The 19,189-nt window shown below is 41.5% G+C and overlaps 3 protein-coding genes across 8 annotated transcripts in view; 2 read left to right on the top strand and 1 right to left on the bottom strand.

The window, feature by feature from the left end:
* Positions 1-1,706: 1,706 nt before the first annotated feature.
* LOC129728357 (uncharacterized) lies at positions 1,707-7,610 on the top strand. Its single transcript, XM_055686794.1, has one exon. It carries the CDS (start codon positions 1,707-1,709, stop codon positions 7,608-7,610), a length of 5,904 nt encoding a protein of 1,967 aa, XP_055542769.1.
* A 4,805-nt stretch (positions 7,611-12,415) lies between these two features.
* On the top strand, positions 12,416-15,514 carry LOC129731035 (prohibitin-2). Of its 4 annotated transcripts, XM_055690751.1 has the most exons (6): positions 12,416-12,524; positions 12,617-12,804; positions 13,129-13,787; positions 13,863-13,959; positions 14,413-14,457; positions 14,822-15,037. In XM_055690751.1, the coding sequence occupies exons 2-5, from the start codon at positions 12,672-12,674 to the stop codon at positions 14,439-14,441; spliced, it is 918 nt and encodes a 305-aa protein (XP_055546726.1). In that variant the 5' UTR covers positions 12,416-12,524; positions 12,617-12,671; the 3' UTR covers positions 14,442-14,457; positions 14,822-15,037. The 4 variants fall into 4 exon arrangements, with proteins under 4 accessions (XP_055546726.1, XP_055546724.1, XP_055546727.1 ...); XM_055690749.1 differs by lacking the exons at positions 14,413-14,457; positions 14,822-15,037 and adding an exon at positions 15,184-15,514; XM_055690752.1 differs by lacking the exon at positions 14,413-14,457.
* A 1,071-nt stretch (positions 15,515-16,585) lies between these two features.
* The window catches only part of LOC129729339 (kelch-like protein 17), an 83,779-nt gene continuing 81,175 nt past the window's right edge, over positions 16,586-19,189 (bottom strand). For all 3 annotated transcript variants that reach the window (XM_055687851.1, XM_055687854.1, XM_055687853.1), the window contains exons 9-10: positions 18,354-18,866; positions 16,586-18,296 (exon numbers count right to left, since the gene is read on the bottom strand). In XM_055687851.1, coding sequence (XP_055543826.1) covers positions 18,086-18,296; positions 18,354-18,866 — 724 coding nt within the window. In that variant the 3' untranslated portion in view covers positions 16,586-18,085. The remainder of the gene's footprint in view (positions 18,297-18,353; positions 18,867-19,189) is intronic.

The following is a 19,189-nucleotide window of genomic DNA, read 5'->3' as shown; positions in this document are numbered from 1 at the left end:
CATACAGAATTTTGATTTATAATACAGATTTATACAGAACTTTAGCAATCGAATTTTTTAAGTTTCGGTTAAAAATCGTGATGTTTCAAAAAAATGCTCGAGCAATGCAAAAAGAACTGCTACCTCTGCCTCACAAACATTTCATCCGAACATCAGTTCTCAGTTTCCGAATGGGGTTTCCACATAGCCGCCAAACTGGCCGATTCGCTTAAGGTAATCCACGGGTGACGCTTCGTTGCTTGTACGTTTGTTATTGCTGCTGTTTTTCAAGTTGCAAAACCAAAATACAACCGAACACGAAATTTTTTAATGTCGGAGAAAAAAATCTCTAATCTTTCAGACAGGACGAGGAAAATTTTTTCTAAGTCTAAATCATTCAAATAAGTGCCCGTTTCCGCATCACATTTTTCGCTTCCTCGAGAAAATCACATACATTGTTGTTTGAAGGATTGCCATTTGCAATACTAGAGCAACCGATCGGACAACGTTTGTATTTCACGCTTCTCGATCCGGATTGCATCCAAGTTGCGATCACTTGAACCAACTTGAGGCTGATCGCAACTGTCTCGTGGATTACCTTATCCACAGTACGCAGTGTTGTTGCAAATAATTTTGTGTGAGAGAAAAAGAGAGTAATATTTTTGCTTTGTTTCCTCGGTTTTCACAAGCAGTCTGACTGTTTCGAATAAGAATTTTTATAGGTGCGAACGAGCTATTTCCTCGTCCAAAGTGGAATATTTGCAGCTGATTATATTTATATTGTATTTGCGTTGACGACAATCAACGCTCTTCTTTTGCCGACAATCACGCTTTTCTTTTACCCTTTTATTGCTTCTGTTTGACTTCTGCTGGGCGTCTGGCATTTTACTAAGCGGAAAATTGCTTTTCCTTGATTTCTGGACATCCGACATTTGGCTAAATGGGAAAACTTTGGAACAAAAATACCTGATTCCATTGCTTTCATAAAAAAATAAAACCCGGCTGTAAACAGAAGTTTTCTTTCAAGAATTTTACCCAACTTTTTACGATTTCAGGCGAGGTTTAAGGTCGGATTCCAAACCCAGTAACCCCAAACCCGAGCACTTCCAGGCACTCGAATTAGATACAGTAAAATTGTGGTGACGAACCCCCCGTTGCAGCAGCGCTGTCCAAACGCAACGCTTCTACTGACCATCGCTGACCACTTCAGCTCGCTGACCGACAGAACGGATCAAGAACTGTCATAAAACCGAGATAAAAGAAAAAAAAAACGAGGAGAGCAAAAACGTGCATAGAAAGCGGACTCGTGCAGTGCCTCATCATAATAATCATATTCATTTAAATTAATACTTATTAAATATTATTCCATACCGTAATTGATTTACCTACATTAAACTTACCGCTAAACTTATCCTACGAGAGTAAAAGTAAGTGGAATTTACCTAAAATTAATCTAAAACTAAGCAAACAATCTATCTTAACCTAACTTAGCCTAAAATCATCCAGGATCAATTAGAGAATCCGACGACTCACCGCGTTAACCCGTATATAGTCGGTTTACCAAAATTGTAAGTGAATTAAAATTAGGAATGATTAACGTGCAAATAAAATTATTTAATTTTAGCTTAAAGCTAATCGCAGACAACATTTCGCGTTTGCTGTCGAGATTTGGAGAAATCCGTCAAACCCCACAACTTCACCCGTACATTCTTTAAGAATTTTGTACCATGTTGTGTCGGAGTAACGATATGGTGAAAGACCGTCGAGTAAGTCCACTCAACTGCCAGTCCTGCGATGCCCCGGATGGCGCGGAGGCTGAGATGATAGAATGCAGTGTCTGCAAGCGCTGGGAACACCTCGAATGTGCAGGTGTCAACGATAAGGATGAACTCCAAGATAACCAATACATTTGTAAAACGTGTATCAGTAAGCAAGGAACAAGTTCCAAATCACGTCCACTTTCCGCTGTTAACATACAGCCTGCTCGTGTTACAAGGGCGAGTTCGAAGAAAAGTAAGCAACAAGCAACGTCGGTTGCTAGTGTCTCGTCGAGCGTGCGAGCGACTATGATGGAAGCCCAGTTGAAGATTGCAGAAGAGCAACTTCGTCATCAGGAGCAAGAGCTGCTTGAGCAGGCAGAGATGAAAAAGAAGGAACTAGAAGAATCTGAACGTCAATTCGAAGAGAAAAAGAAGCTGGCAATAGAAGAAAAAATCCTACGCGAACGCAAGTTGAAGGAGGAGAAGGAACTTAAAGTGATGCAGTCTCAACTGAGGAGAGAGTCGATGCAAAAGCGGCAGGAAATTATTCGGCAAGCAGCAGAAGGTAGTAAAAGTCGATCGATTCCGGATTCCAGTCAAATTGTGTCTGATTGGCTCGACCATCAAACTGGTGCGGAACATTTAGATGGGAGTGAACATTCTTTGAAAAGTAACCACTCACCTCGGCAGCAGTCAGAATTTTCTGGTGAATTTGGTAATAGGGCCAAATCAACTCCACAAATCCACACGAAACCTAATCGGGATAATCAACATGCATCCAGACATGAACCCGGCGGTAGACAGGCGACGGATTCGGTTCCTGCTATGCTTACACAGCAACACCTCGCTGCGCGCCAAGTACTGGGCAAAGAGTTACCAATATTCAGTGGAAATCCTGAAGACTGGCCCATCTTTATCAGCAGCTTCCAGCAGTCTACAATCGCCTGCGGGTACACGGATGCAGAAAACCTCATCCGCCTTCAGAAGTGTTTACGTGGCCGAGCTTTGGATACGGTTAAGAGCCGATTGCTTTTACCGTCAGGGGTGTCACATGTCATAAAGACTCTGCGCACGCTCTACGGGCGACCCGAACTTTTGATCCATTCACTAATCGACAAGATTCATCACGTGTCGGCGCCTAGGCATGACCGACTAGATACCTTGATTGATTTTGGCATTTCGGTGCAGAACCTTGTGGACCACCTCGTCGCAGCCGATCAGAGTGATCATCTTTCAAATCCGGTCTTGATGCGAGAATTAGTGGAAAAGTTACCGGGCTCGATACGACTGGACTGGGTCACCTACAAAAGCCACTTTCGGACAGTAAACCTGGAAACGTTCGGTAATTTCATGTCGGGACTAGTAGACGCAGCAAGTGAAGTTACTTTCGACCTACCAGGTTTCGCTAGCATTCCTAGGTTGGACAAGCGGAAGCAAAAAGATACAGGGTCTATTCATACCCACACTCCTGATTCATCAAACCCTTCAACTTCGGGCGGATCACATGTAAGCTCAAGCAAACCAGCCAAGCCTTGCGCATCCTGTGGGCGAGACGGGCACCGGGTAGCAGATTGTCGGCAGTTCAAGTCGGCCAACTTGGATGAGCGCTGGAAGCTCGTGCAACAGAAAAACCTGTGCAGAACGTGCCTCAACAGCCACGGCAAATGGCCCTGTAGGTCATGGCAAGGTTGCGGAATAGAAGGGTGTCGGCAAAAACACCACACACTACTTCACTCTTTCCCTGCTTCTGCTGATGTCAACATATCAGCAAGCCATGTAACATTTTGTGAGCTCTCGTGGCCGCTCTTCCGCATCTTACCGGTCACTCTCTTTGGAAATGGGAAATCACTAACTGTGTTTGCTTTTATCGATGAGGGTTCATCGTACACACTGATAGAGGATTCCGTCGCGGACAAACTTGGTGTTTCGGGTCCGACGAAAGCACTCACTCTTCAATGGACAGGAAATGTCAAGCGAATCGAAACAAAGTCGCGCGTCATTGAGGCTGAAATCTCGGGAAAAAATAATTCTTCCAGGTACAAACTGGTCCATGCCCGGACAGTTAGTAGCTTGGTACTGCCATCTCAGACTCTAAACTACCGTGAACTCTCTCAACGATTTCCTCACTTGCGCGGCCTCCCAGTAAATGATTACGAACTTGTTCAACCAAAGCTTCTGATCGGGCTTGACAATCTCAGGCTATGTGTTCCACTTAAGCTTCGCGAAGGGGGTAAAGATGATCCTATTGGGGCCAAGTGCCGCTTAGGATGGAGTATCTACGGGTGTATTCCAGGTCAATCAGCCCCCCAAGTTTTCGTCAACTTCCACGTGGCGGCGGCGCCCAGTCATGATCAGGAAATGAACGAGCAAATGCGCGATTATTTCACACTTGAGAGTGCAGGAGTGACCGTTTCAAATGAAAAGCTAGAGTCTGAAGAAGACAAACGCGCGAATAGAATCCTACGTGAGACGACACGACGAACGATGGATGGTTCCCGCTTCGAAACGGGATTGCTCTGGAAGGCGGACGACCCGGCTTTCCCCGACAGCTATCCAATGGCTGTTCGGCGGCTGGAAGCTTTGGAACGAAAACTCCAAAAAGATCCACTGCTGGCTAGACGTGTGCGGGACCAGATAGCTGACTATCAGCGCAAAGGCTATGCGCACAAAGCTTCCCTCGCCGAATTGACTTCCGTTGACGCTAGTCGCGTCTGGTACCTTCCACTAGGTGTCGGGACCAGTCTAAAAAAGCCGGACAAGGTTAGGCTAATTTGGGACGCGGCGGCCAAAGTAGGAGAAACCTCCTTCAACTCCAAGCTCCTTAAAGGACCGGATCTACTGACTCCGCTGCCGAAAGTCCTCTGTCAATTTCGACAATTTCCCGTCGCCATTTGCGGAGATTTGATGGAGATGTTTCACCAGATAAGAATACCGTTTCCTGACTGCCAGTCTCAACGGTTTATATTCCGTGATAAGCCCACCGATTATCCGCAAGTCTACGTCATGGACGTGGCCACTTTTGGGTCGACCTGTTCTCCAACCTCGGCCCAATACGTGAAAAATCGAAACGCCCAAGAATTTTCCACGGAATTCCCTCGAGCTGCTGCGGCAATTGTCGATAAGCATTACGTGGACGACTATTTGGATAGCTTCAGAACAATCGACGAAGCGATAGAGGTGGTGAATGAGGTAAAGATGCTGCACACTAAAGGCGGTTTCACTTTGCGGCACTTCCTGTCCAACAAAGTGGAGGTTCTGCGAGGAATTGGTGAAGTTGCCGAAGGAGGTAGCAAACACTTGTCGTTAGAAAGAGGAGGAATATTTGAGTCGGTACTGGGGATGAAGTGGCTGCCCAGAGAGGACGTATTCACTTATTCTTTCGCGCTGAGAGATGATCTTCGATCGGTACTGGAACAAGGACACATTCCATCGAAGCGCGAGGTCGTCAAAGTGGTTATGACGCTCTTCGATCCACTAGGGCTGATCTCGTTCTTTCTCGTTCACGGCAAAATCCTTATTCAGGACATCTGGGCCAGAGGTACAGACTGGGACGAGACTATATCCGAAGATTTATACGAACGGTGGCAGCAGTGGACGAGTCTTTTTCCAAAACTGGATAAACTGCGCATTCCTAGATGCTACTTTCGATCTGCAATCCCAAAAAACACTAACTGTTTGCAGATGCACATTTTCTGTGACTCCAGTGAAGCAGCATACGCTTGCGCAACATACTTGCGCTTGGAGACAAGCAGTGCGGTAGAAGTGGCACTCATCGGCTCGAAAACGAAGGTTGCCCCACTTAAGACCCTCTCCATCCCGCGACTCGAATTGAAAGCCGCGGTTCTGGGGATTCGAATGTTGGAAACTCTTCAAAGCTACCACTCCCAGCTGCCGATTTCTCAAAGAATCCTATGGAGTGATTCAAGTACCGTGTTATCCTGGATTCGGTCCGATCACCGACGGTACAATAAGTTCGTTGCCTGTCGAATAGGGGAAATCCTAACAGCCACCGATCCGACGGAGTGGAGGTGGGTCCCCACTAAACTAAACGTCGCCGACCAAGCAACCAAGTGGAATAGTGGGCCACAACTTTCAACGGATAATCCGTGGTTCCGGGGACCAAGTTTCCTCTTCGATTCTGAAGAAATGTGGCCAGTCCAACGCCCGATTACGCCGACAAAAGTAGAACTCCGCTCAGAAAGCAACTTGATGTGTCACTTCACAACACGTGTGAACGTTCCGATTAAGATTTCCCGTTTCAACTCGTGGACGAAGCTACAACGAACGGTCGCATTCGTATTCCGCTACGTGGACAACTACTGCCGGAGCAAGAAACAGAAACCATTGCAGCGAGGAGCCCTCACCCAAGATGAACTGAAACGTGCCGAAGAGCTTCTGTGGAAGATCGCTCAGAAAGAAGCCTATCCAGAAGAACTGTCTATCCTTGTTGAGTCGCAGGGACCACCGGAAAAACGCCACCGCAGCGTTCACAAATCCAGCCCGATCTACAAAACATGGCCCTTTCTAGACGACCGTGGGATCCTGAGAATGCGCGGCAGAATCGGTGCTGCCCCTTACATACCAACCGAAGCTAAGTTTCCTGCAATCCTTCCAAAAGCTCATCCAATAACGTTCCTCATCGTAGATTGGTTCCATCGCCGCTTCCGCCACGCCAACCGCGAGACTGTCGTCAACGAAATTCGCCAGAAATTCGAGGTCCCTAAACTTAGATCGTTGGTTGAAAAAGTCATGAAAAGCTGCATTTGGTGCCGGGTAGTTAAAGCTGCTCCAAGGCCTCCTGTCATGGCCCCGTTACCCAAGATGCGTCTAACCCCTTTTCTGCGTGCCTTCACATATGTTGGACTAGATTATTTTGGACCAGTTTACGCCAAAGTCGGTAGGAGCCTCGCCAAGCGTTGGGTCGCCCTATTCACCTGCCTCACGATTAGGGCAGTTCATATGGAAGTGGTACACTCCCTTAGCACGGAATCGTGCATAATGGCCGTGCGCCGCTTTGTGTCTCGCCGTGGACCTCCGAGAGAATTTTACACGGACAACGGCACATGTTTCCAAGGCGCAAGTCGGGAGCTCAAAGAGGAAATCGATCGGAGAAATCATGCCTTAGCCGGGACATTCACAAGTGCAGAAACAAGTTGGAAATTCATCCCACCGGCTGCGCCCCATATGGGGGGTGCATGGGAGAGGCTTGTCCGATCGGTCAAAGTTGCAACTGGGGCAGTTTTGGAATCAGCTCGCAAACCAGATGACGAAACACTGGAAACTGTCATTCTTGAAGCAGAGGCTATGATCAATTGCAGGCCACTCACATTCATACCGCTTGAGTCGGCCGATCAAGAGGCACTAACGCCAAATCATTTTTTGCTGGGCAGTTCCTCCGGGGTCAAATTACTTCCTATGACCCCAGTGGATAATCGATCCACGCTCAGAAGCAACTGGAAACTGGCTCAGTGCATCTGTGATGAGTTCTGGCGACGATGGGTGAAGGAATACTTACCAGTCATCACCCGTAGGTGTAAGTGGTTCGAGGAGTCCGAGAATCTGGCAGTTGGTGATCTAGTGTTTGTGGTTGGTGGGTCGGCGAGGAACCAATGGCTACGAGGGCGGATCGAGAAAGTGTTCCCGGGGAAGGACGGAAGAGTTCGTCAAGCGTTGGTGAGGACTTCAACGGGGGTTATTCGACGACCAGCTGTAAAGTTAGCTGTTTTGGACGTCACCGATGGTGGCAAACCTAGTCTAGTAGATTCCGGATATCCAGAAGGTAACCAAGGTTTACGGGCGGGGGTATGTGGTGACGAACCCCCCGTTGCAGCAGCGCTGTCCAAACGCAACGCTTCTACTGACCATCGCTGACCACTTCAGCTCGCTGACCGACAGAACGGATCAAGAACTGTCATAAAACCGAGATAAAAGAAAAAAAAAAACGAGGAGAGCAAAAACGTGCATAGAAAGCGGACTCGTGCAGTGCCTCATCATAATAATCATATTCATTTAAATTAATACTTATTAAATATTATTCCATACCGTAATTGATTTACCTACATTAAACTTACCGCTAAACTTATCCTACGAGAGTAAAAGTAAGTGGAATTTACCTAAAATTAATCTAAAACTAAGCAAACAATCTATCTTAACCTAACTTAGCCTAAAATCATCCAGGATCAATTAGAGAATCCGACGACTCACCGCGTTAACCCGTATATAGTCGGTTTACCAAAATTGTAAGTGAATTAAAATTAGGAATGATTAACGTGCAAATAAAATTATTTAATTTTAGCTTAAAGCTAATCGCAGACAACATTTCGCGTTTGCTGTCGAGATTTGGAGAAATCCGTCAAACCCCACAACTTCACCCGTACAAAAATACATCTGGCAGCTCTGATCCGTTGAGATATCGAATTTTGCCGTCGGATCACTAGCACTAGATCACCTAAAGCACTTGATTTCACACAAACTTCTGCTGGGCGTTCGGCATTTAACTAAGCGAGAAATTGCCTTTTTATTTCTTCTGGACATCCAACATTTGGCTACGCGGGAAAGTTTTGGAACAAAAATACCTGATTCGATTGCCTTCATAGGAAAAAATACGGTTATAGACTTGAGTTTCCTTCAAGAATTTCACCCAACCTTTTTACGGTTTCAAGCTAGGTTTAAGGTCGGATTCCAAGCCCAGTTACCACAAACCCAAGCACTTGTAGGCACACGAACAAAATACAGAAAAATACAGATTTTTCACGGGTGCATACAGATTTTTCAAAATAAAATCTGGCAGCTCTGCATCTGTCAACATTTTTATCGGGAATTTCTGGCGTCGTTGCATACAAGTTCAAAAACCGACAGCCTGTTTTGCACAGCCGGAATACAAAAATTGAATACACGGCAATGATGCCAGCTGTGAAGACATCCTGGTTTGCAAAGGCAAGTGAAAGATAATGTAAGAAGATATCCGCAATTTGCAAAAGTGGCGACCTTTTGTCCCAGCCTCCCGATGGCCAAAGAAAGACATTGAAAAGAATCACTTGGCATTTCTGATGTTAAAACTGTAAAAACACTTATGTTCGGTAAGCGGAAACATTTCAAAAAATGACTTGGCATCTCTGTTGCACGGCTTTAGTGATGTTTTGTTCGTTGGTGTTTGTTTGAGAAAATAATAATAGAATGTTTTGAAGTAGAATACTTCTCTCGGGAAGTTCGGCTACATAGGGATGTGAAATGAAAATCTAAAACCGAAAAAAGTGGAAAATATGTCCAATTTCAAATGCTAATAAATCGGTTAGTATTCGATGGATTTCCTTCTTTCTTGCAGCAATAGATTGAAAAATCTTCTTAGATTCTTCCCAAGAGAAGATAATTGTAATTTTTTTATTCACACTATTGTACTATTGAAAATAGTCAAGCCTTGTCAAAACGAAAAATTCGACCTCTGATTGGTCGTTATATGATTACTTCCCAAGCACGGTCGACAGAATCATATACCTTACAATTTAAAACATGCTATTTGGCCTATATAAGAGCCTGTTTTAGCCGTAGCCGCTCATAATAGGTCTAGACAGCGACAATAGCAGTCGTCCTCCCTTAGCTGCAGCACTAGCAGTGCAGTGGATACCAGTGATGGCGGAAAGCGGTCACAGCTGTGACGTAGCAATGGATAGTGACTATTTGCAGCGGATTCCAGCAACGATAGCAGCTGGGCCAGCTGATGCAGGGACAGTGGATACCAATGGCAGCGTATAGCGGCCACAACTGTGGCATGGCTATGGATAGCGAACTAGTTGCAGCGGATCTCAGCATCGATAGCGGCTGATGCAGTGAGGCACTTTAGTGAAATGCAGTCTCTGTACTATAGTGGGCACTAGTAAATGCATTCAATGAAAAGTTGACTCATTTTGACATCACGTGAGCCGTCTAGTTTTGAGTGTTATATCAGCATTTCATTGTTTACTTTATCACAAGGAATACTTTATTCGCCATCGGCATCTCATCCGATACTAAAATGAACAACAAATTGTCCTTTCCAGGATGAAATAAAAACTTGATTGAAGAGTTAATATTTTCTAATGAGTTAATTCACATTTTTAAATTTGTAAAAGTTATAAATTTTACTTCATCTCCGTGTCTCAAAACGTACTGAATTATCTTTTCCTTCAGTCATGAGCACGACATCCGAAAAAATTTCATCTAAAAATGTAAAAATTGTCAAGCCCCAACAATGACAAGCAGCTTACTATATTGAAGTAGAATACTTCTCTCAGGAAGTTCGGCTACATAGGGATGTGAAATGAAAATTTAAAACCGAAAAAATTGAAAAATATGTCCAATTTCAAATGCTAATAAATCGGTTGGTATCCGATGGATTTCCTTCGTTCTTGCAGCAATAGATTGGAAAATCTTCTAAGATTCTACCCAAAATAAGATAATTGTAATTTTATTATTCACACTATTGTACTATTGAAAATAGTCAAGCCTTGTCAAAACGAAAAATTCGACCTCTAATTGGTCGTTATATAATTGCTTCCCAAGCACGGTCGACAGAATCATATACCTTGCAATTGAAACATGCTATTTGGCCTATATAAGAGCCTGTTTCAGCCGAAGCCGTTCATAATAGTTCTAGACAGCGACAACAGCAGTCGTCCTTCCTTAGCAGCTAGCCCTGTGGTTGGTCACCACGTCTCAGGAGCAGCGCGGTTCTTCTCAACTTGGGGCAGCATGAAGATTGCCATCAGGAAATTCAATTTCGAAAATCAAAATGCCTTTTTAAAGGCAAATAAACAAGTCATTGAAAGTTATTAATTTTTCACAACGCAAGCAAACATTCTGTGTTGGATCCTAGCAATTTAAATCTGTCGCACCCGTTTACTGAATGTGAAATAGCTTCCACAGTGCATGTTGTCCGTGTATCTTAATTCCCCCACTGTTAGGGCAGCTCAAAAGTTGTGATCAGCAACCGATTTTAAACCGCAAAATGCCTTTTTCAAGGCAAATAAACAAATAATTGAAGGTTAATAATTTTCTGGCATGAACACAAGCAGACATTCTGTGCGGAATGCAATCAAGTTCTGTTGTAGTTGTATATTTTTTTTTACTTTATTTAGTAAACCCCCCACTGTAGGGGCAGCGCAAAGGCTGCGATCAGCATAACCGACTTTGAATAACAAACTACCCTGTTATACCGCATTCACAAAGACAGTTAGGCCTCTGCGAACGCGAGCGATGGGGCAAGAAACTTGCCGTAGGTGAATAAAAGGTTTCTTTACGGCTGTTCGGCATTCTGGATTTTGGCAATCAAAACTTCTGCTGGGTGTCTGATTTTCAGTGTGAAAACAGCCTTCAACTTTGTTGTCAGAGTGCCTGACTACGATTTGGTAATATTGTTTGAGTCAAATGTTTACAACATTTTGCAATATTCCTCTTTCTCCCATTTAATAAAACAGGTAATACGATGCCTTCGTCATACGCAAGTTCACCATAACTCCCGCTATCGGCGTAACACAGAGATGCAATCAGCGGCATATCCGATTTTAAATTCAACAACAAACTGTCCTTTTTAGGACAACCAAACAAATGAATTGATGATTTAATATTTTCTCGTTCTAAGCTTTAACCAAAAGTTATATATCTTAATTTGAATTCACATGTACATGTACTCTGACTGTTGAAACTTGTTTGTGCCGCAAAGAGTTTGTTCTTTTCCTGTTCAGTGAGGTCGTATTTATATGTGCAAACTGAAATTGAGTAGTACTTCAACTTTATTTGCACAGAATTTTCAATACTGCCATTGAGCGGTCAACATTTATTTGCTAGGAAAAAATACCGACACGCAAACAAGCCGGGTTATCTTTCTTGTAAAAGTATTCTACTTCAACCTTGCGGTCGTGGCTTTGCACATAACCCTCCTGTTATTTTCTCTTTTTTACGTGTATATGACAGTTTGTTAAGGGAATTTGTAGTGAGTGTGAGTATGACTATAGACTTTGTAATACATTATATTGATCGCAATACTTATCTAGTTGGTGGCAGGGATGCCACATGTACAGATTAATCTGTATTTTACAGATTTTTGGCCGAAGTAACGGTACAGAATCTGTATATATCAGGGGCCTATAAACGTCAACATTTTGCCTTCCAATCATTAATTCATCACGGCGATAATATTTCATTTCAAATGCTTACAAAACTTATCTTATTCATTGAAAGTGCACATTGTACTGAAAACAAATGTTGAGCTCTTGTCTTTTTCCATTTAAAACGACATTTACTCGAGAATAAGTCTACCGCAAAATGGGACGTTTACTCTATTACTAGGGCAAACTATTATTAGGGCAAACCAACCAAAAAGTGGGTACCAGAAACGCTGGTACCAGAATCAATGAGTGGTAGATGGAAAATGTATGGAGTTTGACAGCCACAAGAGCCCCCTGGTATATACAGATGTATAGATTTTCGTCAAAAAGTACAGATATGCAGATTTTTCGAAATTTACATAAATTTTTATAAACACTCCAAATTTTATTTAATTAAATTTTAAGCAAATTGAACATATTTTCATCTCCTCACACCTTTTTTAGATAAAAATTATGTTAATGTACCATAAAAACTTGAAAAAATACAAAGTTCTTTATGTTTAAACAATACAGATTCTTTTGTTCTAGATACAGATGCTCAGATTTTTTCAAGGGAAAACACAGATTTAAATGTGGCAACCCTGGTTGGTGGTGAATAATTCTTGTGGTGTGTTGCGTTGCGATTGCGATTTCATTGCGCTAGGTACATATTTTATTCGTTTTGCGTTTCCCAATATTTCATCATAAATATTCGGAATTTTTAAAACTGCAATTTTTTTCCCTATATGTTTGTAGCTTAAACGTTGGAGTGTAGTTCGCGTATTGCTGATACTGAGCGAAGAGACAAAGTATGGCTCAAAGTAAATTGAATGATTTGGCCGGAAAGTTCGGCAAAGGTGGTCCACCCGGTTTGACAACAGGGCTTAAAGTACTGGCCGCAGTAGGTGCTGCAGTATATGGTATCAATAATTCTATGTATACTGGTAAGTACCGGTGGGAGTTTATTATGAGCTCCGTCCCATATTCTCTCGACACACATAACCTCAAAACACCCGGTGACTATTCCGATTGTTACTACACATGTTGATTACACAACTAGGATGGTTTCTACCATCCTTAGCGATCTGTCGGACTCTAGTGATTTTAGGCAAATAGATGCGATGTCCTTATTTCGACAGAGACTAAATTTCAGTAACATTCAGCAAAAATGAAATAAAAACAAGATTGTTACATAACATGTCGGGATTTCAGTTGATAAACAAAATTAAATTTTTATACCTATTAAAATGAAATCTATATTTTTTTAGTTGATGGTGGTCATCGAGCAATTATTTTCAATCGTATCGGTGGAATCGGGGACGATATCTACAGTGAAGGTCTGCATTTCAGAATTCCTTGGTTCCAGTATCCAATCATCTACGATATCCGATCACGCCCAAGAAAGATTTCTTCACCCACGGGTTCAAAAGACTTGCAGATGATAAACATTTCATTGCGAGTTCTCTCCCGGCCGGATGCTCTTCGTTTGCCAGTAATGTATCGGCAGTTGGGATTGGATTATGACGAGAAAGTGCTTCCTTCAATTTGCAACGAAGTGTTGAAAAGTGTGGTGGCCAAATTTAACGCCTCGCAGCTAATTACACAGCGACAGCAAGTTTCGTTGCTCATCCGTCGAGAGCTGGTGGAGCGTGCAAAAGACTTCAATATCATTCTCGATGATGTTTCGCTAACTGAGCTTAGTTTTGGCAAGGAATACACGGCAGCCGTTGAAAGTAAGCAGGTCGCTCAGCAGGAGGCACAGCGGGCCTTTTTCTTGGTCGAACGTGCCAAGCAAGAACGGCAGCAGAAGATTGTGCAGGCCGAGGGAGAAGCTGAAGCTGCCAAAATGTTGGGATTGGCGGTCAGTCAAAATCCAGGTTATTTGAAGTTGAGAAAAATTCGTGCTGCCCAAAACATTGCCCGAACGGTAAGTTTCAGAACACATCATTTTCTTTTTTATTACATTATACAATGCTAATCTTGTATTTGTTTTTCATTACAGATTGCCAATTCACAAAACCGTGTCTACCTCTCAGCCAACAGTCTGATGCTAAACATCTCCGATGCTGAGTTCGACGATATGTCCAAAAAAGTGTCAAGTAAGAAATAATACGGCATGCTGCTCGATTCCACATCATTAGTTTATCATTTTGCACAATGCTTGCGGGCAAAAGTGGCAAAGTTGCATTTCATTTGTTTTTCGGTTGTCGGTTGCCAAGTCGTCGAATTATCCCTACAGAATAAGGCTTGAGACGTTTGTTGTTATTCGCGTTTAAGCCTTAACGAGTGGTTTAACGTTATGCAAGAAACCAGTTAAATTTCTTTTATTGATAAACTCTAGTGACTCTCTGTGATCAAACTGAGTTCCATGAGTTTTGTCATTGGCATTCTACTGTAGACAGTTTCAATCTTAATTTGCAATTTGAATGTAGCTGGTAAGCAGCTGATATAAGCATTTGGGCATAAAGTCACTAATTAGTTACAAGTACTCGAATAAAAACAAAAATATAACAATTTATTTTGTTTATTTTTTTCAATATTTCGCGAGCTAGCAATGATGACAGTTGAAGAGATAGAATAATCTGATCAAATATTAGGTAATTACTGATTAACGTTTTCTTTCTTTTGTGGATATGTCATCACAAAGCATTATTACATTTACGGTTCAAATTACACAGATTTTATGCAATTTTAATATATTTTACAACAACTTTGCGTATTTTCTATAGTTACTAGCATGTTTTTAAACCCGTTTTTTATAAATAATCACCAGCTCATTGAATGCGTGTCATGATTTATTGCATTTCATGTTTCATTATCATTCTGAACATTGAGTAAGTACCTATTCAGTATTTCAACCAGTTTCGTTCAGGTGTTGTAGACATCACTCTTCTCATTTCATACAGGCAAGAATCGTTTGACTAACATTAATACCTACCTATTTTTTAATTTTTTTCGAAGATAACTAAACATCAAGGATCAGCACTGCCTCGAAATGAAATGCTTGATACATTTTACGATTAAACAATTGGCACTGACGTAAAATGCACTAATAAGATTGAAAAATTTAATTTTCCGACAAGGACCGTACAACTGAAAAGTTGAGAACAGTTTGAGCGTTTATAGTTAGCAATACAAATATAGTATGTTATGGAATAAAGATACGTGCTAATCATGCCTACTGTCGTTTCGACAACATTGCCTTCGGTTCTTATCTGGATCAACATTTCATACATTTGACAAGTTCGTTAGTGTCGGTTTATTAAATCTGTTTATGTTTTTTCTTTCTTTTATCGTTACAAATTGTCCGTTACCTGATCCAGATGAGACTCGAAGTCGATGGTACCATCCGGTACAAATTCCGAAAGCCTCAATCGAAAGACCTACAACAGTGATTAATAGTAATGCTGATGAGCAGGACTACGATACTGGTTTAATTACGGTTATCGCGGAAGCCACTGCAAATAGGATCAGTAGCAATCACTGAAATCAAGTTTAGCCATAGCCACATGCATAATAGCACAAAGGTTAAAAGAGTTTATCTATTGCTTTATTTTGAAATAATGGACTTGCATTTTACATTGAAATAATTCCTGACAATGTTTTTTAACTGTCTATAATACATTCTATCTCAATCCGTTTTTTTAATTTTAATCTCTGCAGCTAGTTTCTGCGAAAGAAATTTCCTTTTTTCAGTTTCCTATTGAAAAAAGTCTAGGCATATGTCTATGCAAGAAGTTGTGATTTTTTATTTTAGATAACTCATTTCGCTGTTCGCTTTGGTAATTTTATGTGAAAGCTGTCGGTTTCACTCTTGCTTTCAAACTGTTTTTTTATTATTGTCCTTTTTTTGGTTTGGTAGTAATTTCTTGATTATTTGTAGTTGATTTTGAATCCACCATGCCACCTCCCTACACCTAGGTGATGGCTAGTCTCGTGACAAGACTGACATTTTGGGTGGAAATGGTAGTATTTCGTAGATCTACCACCAGCAGCAGAGCAAGCTCTATAAATATGGTAAAATAGCGAAAGCGCACTGGGTTATCGGGCTGCATTAAGTACATGAGGGCACGTTTCGTGAGAGAGAGAGAGAGAGAAACATCTGTCTTCCTCCTCGGTTTATCGTAACAGGCTACGATCTCGAGGTGATCGACGAGTTTGTGTACTTGGGATCACTGGCGACCGCCGACAACAACACCACCTGTAGAGAGATCCAAAGGTGCATTTCGAAAGACCTATGATTAAATGTGTGATCCTGTATAGCTATGCTGCTCGCACTGATCCTGAGCGTCCTTGGAGTTGAAAACGGAAGATGCTACGGACTATCAACCCAAGACAGAATGGAGACGAATCCTTGATACAACACGAGCCTCTGCTGAGTTAAGGTAAGTCATGACTTTTTATTGTATGAATTTTGTTGAAATTTTTTTTTATTTGTCAATTTGTGATTCTTCTGAAGGTTTATAACTAAAAAGAACAATAGATGTATCTTGTATTTGAAATTTGGATTCGTTGCCACTAATCTGTCAATAATTTCTTTGTATATTCATTGGTTAGCATTTTGAACTGACAAGCGAACAAAATTATGTTACCCATAATGTTAAAAAAAAAATTCAGATGACTGTTGAAGGTTACGTGAAAAGTATTGTGCAACTCGCGCCGGTAATCCAACATGCCCCCAACTCCCATCCTCAAGGTTTTTCTCAATTTAATAATCACACCGTATTGCATATTTGAAACATTTTATTTAAATTCGCTAGCTCGATAATTAATAAGAATTGTGTGTGTGTGAAATTCCGTCTGCTTTGTTTAAACTTTGCACCATATGTTATGACGCGTGTAGAATGTCAAATGGAATGCTGCTTAGTGTTTTACCTTGGAACTGTTATGTTAGACCTGCTTTTGCTTGCTTGTTTTGTTTCACAATTGAGAATAAACTGTTCCCATCTGTTTTTTATAGGCTATTGGTATGCTCCTGGTTTCAGTCAGTTAGTTTGGAGGTGGTTTTTGTGAAAGTATCTTTCAAAGATTTACATCGACTAAACTACCCTGAATTACAAAGATAGCGGCAGTGTAGTGGTTTCACTGTTTTCAGTTCAGTTTTCTATTTGGTTTCTTCTTTAGAGTAAATGTAATACAATGTTTTACTTTTATGATTTTATGCATATGTAATATGTATACTGTGAGTTGGCCTCAGGCCAGCTAGCAATTGTCATCCGTTTTGCGAATCCCGGATACATTCTTTTATGGAAGCCATTAATTGTAGAAATTTGAAATTTGCGGTTCGATGTTTGATTAAAATTTCCTAAATGTTTTCAAAACAGATAAAGATATTTTTGCGCTTTATTTTCCAGAATAGCCTAGTGATGGTTTGGACCACAAAGTGATATTTTCCTACAACTGCAATGGTATTTTTTTTGTATATGTCGATATAGAGCGAACTTTGTAAGGCTTCTAATTTTGTTTCACTGTATGCTGTATCTGTTCGTTAACATTTTGTAATGTAAACTAGCGGAGTGTTTTTGTAGGGATAAGAGTTATGGTGGTATGTTCGTTTGTTATGTATTTCGGAGGCTTGGCAGATGCGTAAATAGGTAACAAAGATAAGTATCACAGATAGAATTCGAAAGAGATTCAAAATCAATTTATGAAATAGTAGTTGGAATGCAGAAAGAGGTTATAACAATGTATGAATAATCTAAATTCGTTTACAAAGGTGCAGTTGCTTAAAAAAATAGAATGAGAAAAACAGTGATTTTTCCTGCTCTTCATCGGGCTCCTGTCTTTAGTAGTAGAATTTGAAATAATACAAGAAGAGTAGAGCATAGCTATTATGAATTAAGTGAAAATTTTGCTTCCATTTTTGCTTATTGAGAACAACGAAAGTATAGTTTAACAAACAAATTGCGATAAAGTTATGCGTGTTACTGCCTAAATTGGCTTCTAAAGCTATTCAACGGGTTGAAACCGACCGGTGGCGATAATGTGGTGGTTATGACACTTAGATTGCAATGCTCGCATTAGCTAGCTAAAATGTAGTTGAACTTTATCTAGTTGACAAAAATGACGATGCACGAAATTACTATGCTGTATTTGGGATCCTATTTTTATTCATATCAGCATTTGTACTAAGGGGCAGCCGTTTATGGTAGTTGTTGTTCACTCGGATGCACTGCTACCGCTGGTTCCATTTGTATCTTTACCGGCGGAATGGACGATTACTGGTCATATACTGGTTTGTAATAATCCACGCTCTAAGTTGAAACATTCCAACACAGAGGCGCCAATGGAGCTGCGTCTTGTCAGCATCGATGTTACGAGCGTCCATTTATTGAGCTTCGGTTCGTATCGTTCAACGGAGTTAAGAGAGGAAGAACCATCGTTTCCTCCCAGAGCGTAAAGAAATCCGTTCGCTTCGACTACTTCGTGAGTTGATCTACGGTGCAAAAAAAACATTACTTTAAATATAAGAGTTTTTTTTTTATTCGGTTACCTTCTGGAATGCATTTGACTTATGGGTTCCCAACTGTTCGCCCTCAGGTTGAACCTTTCCCCTGTCTGCATGCACATCGTTCCATCACTACCACCAATGCAGTATAAATACCCATCTAGAGCGGCCACACCGCAGCTGCTTCTCCTCGAGGTCATGCTCGGAACAGCTGACCAACTGCCCACTCGGGGATCGAAACGTTCCACTGACGATTGATAGTTACTAGAATCGAAGCCTCCCAGAGCGTAGATGCAGTTGTCCATCACTGCAACCCGACAGTATCTTCGTCTCGTGTTCATAGCTGGGCATGAAGTCCAAACCGCAGTTAGGGGGTCATACCGCTCCACACTAGCCAGACAGGATGCTCCATCGTAACCTCCGCACACGTACAACAGTCCATCGAAGGCGCACGTTCCCAGACAGGAGCGTTTCGTACCCATTGGTGTTATATTGCTCCATTCATTCGTAAGCGGATTGTAGCATTCGGCTGATGCCAAATCATTTTCACCGTCATATCTAGTGGAGAAAAAAAAGGTTTGATATAAAACTACGATTGGTAGAAATGATTGGTTATGTTTGAAAAAAAAAATCTAATATTTCTATTTAAATAAGATCAAACCTGATGATTCAATACTACTATCAGTTGTATTTACGAAACTTCAGTTAACGAAGGCAAATCTATACGCTTTTAGAAGGTTTATCAAAAAAACTCCGTTAGCAATCAACCTACAACTTTCAGAAATTTGAACATTTGTAGCGATTCAATGAAACTAGCTCGCAGTAAAAATAATAATTCTCACAGCAATATTAACAAAAGCTTAAAAATCTTATTCACAAAA

This window comes from Wyeomyia smithii, chromosome 3, assembly GCF_029784165.1.
Source record: "Wyeomyia smithii strain HCP4-BCI-WySm-NY-G18 chromosome 3, ASM2978416v1, whole genome shotgun sequence".
NCBI lineage: Eukaryota > Metazoa > Arthropoda > Insecta > Diptera > Culicidae > Wyeomyia > Wyeomyia smithii.
This window is presented reverse-complemented; position numbering and strand designations above follow the sequence as displayed.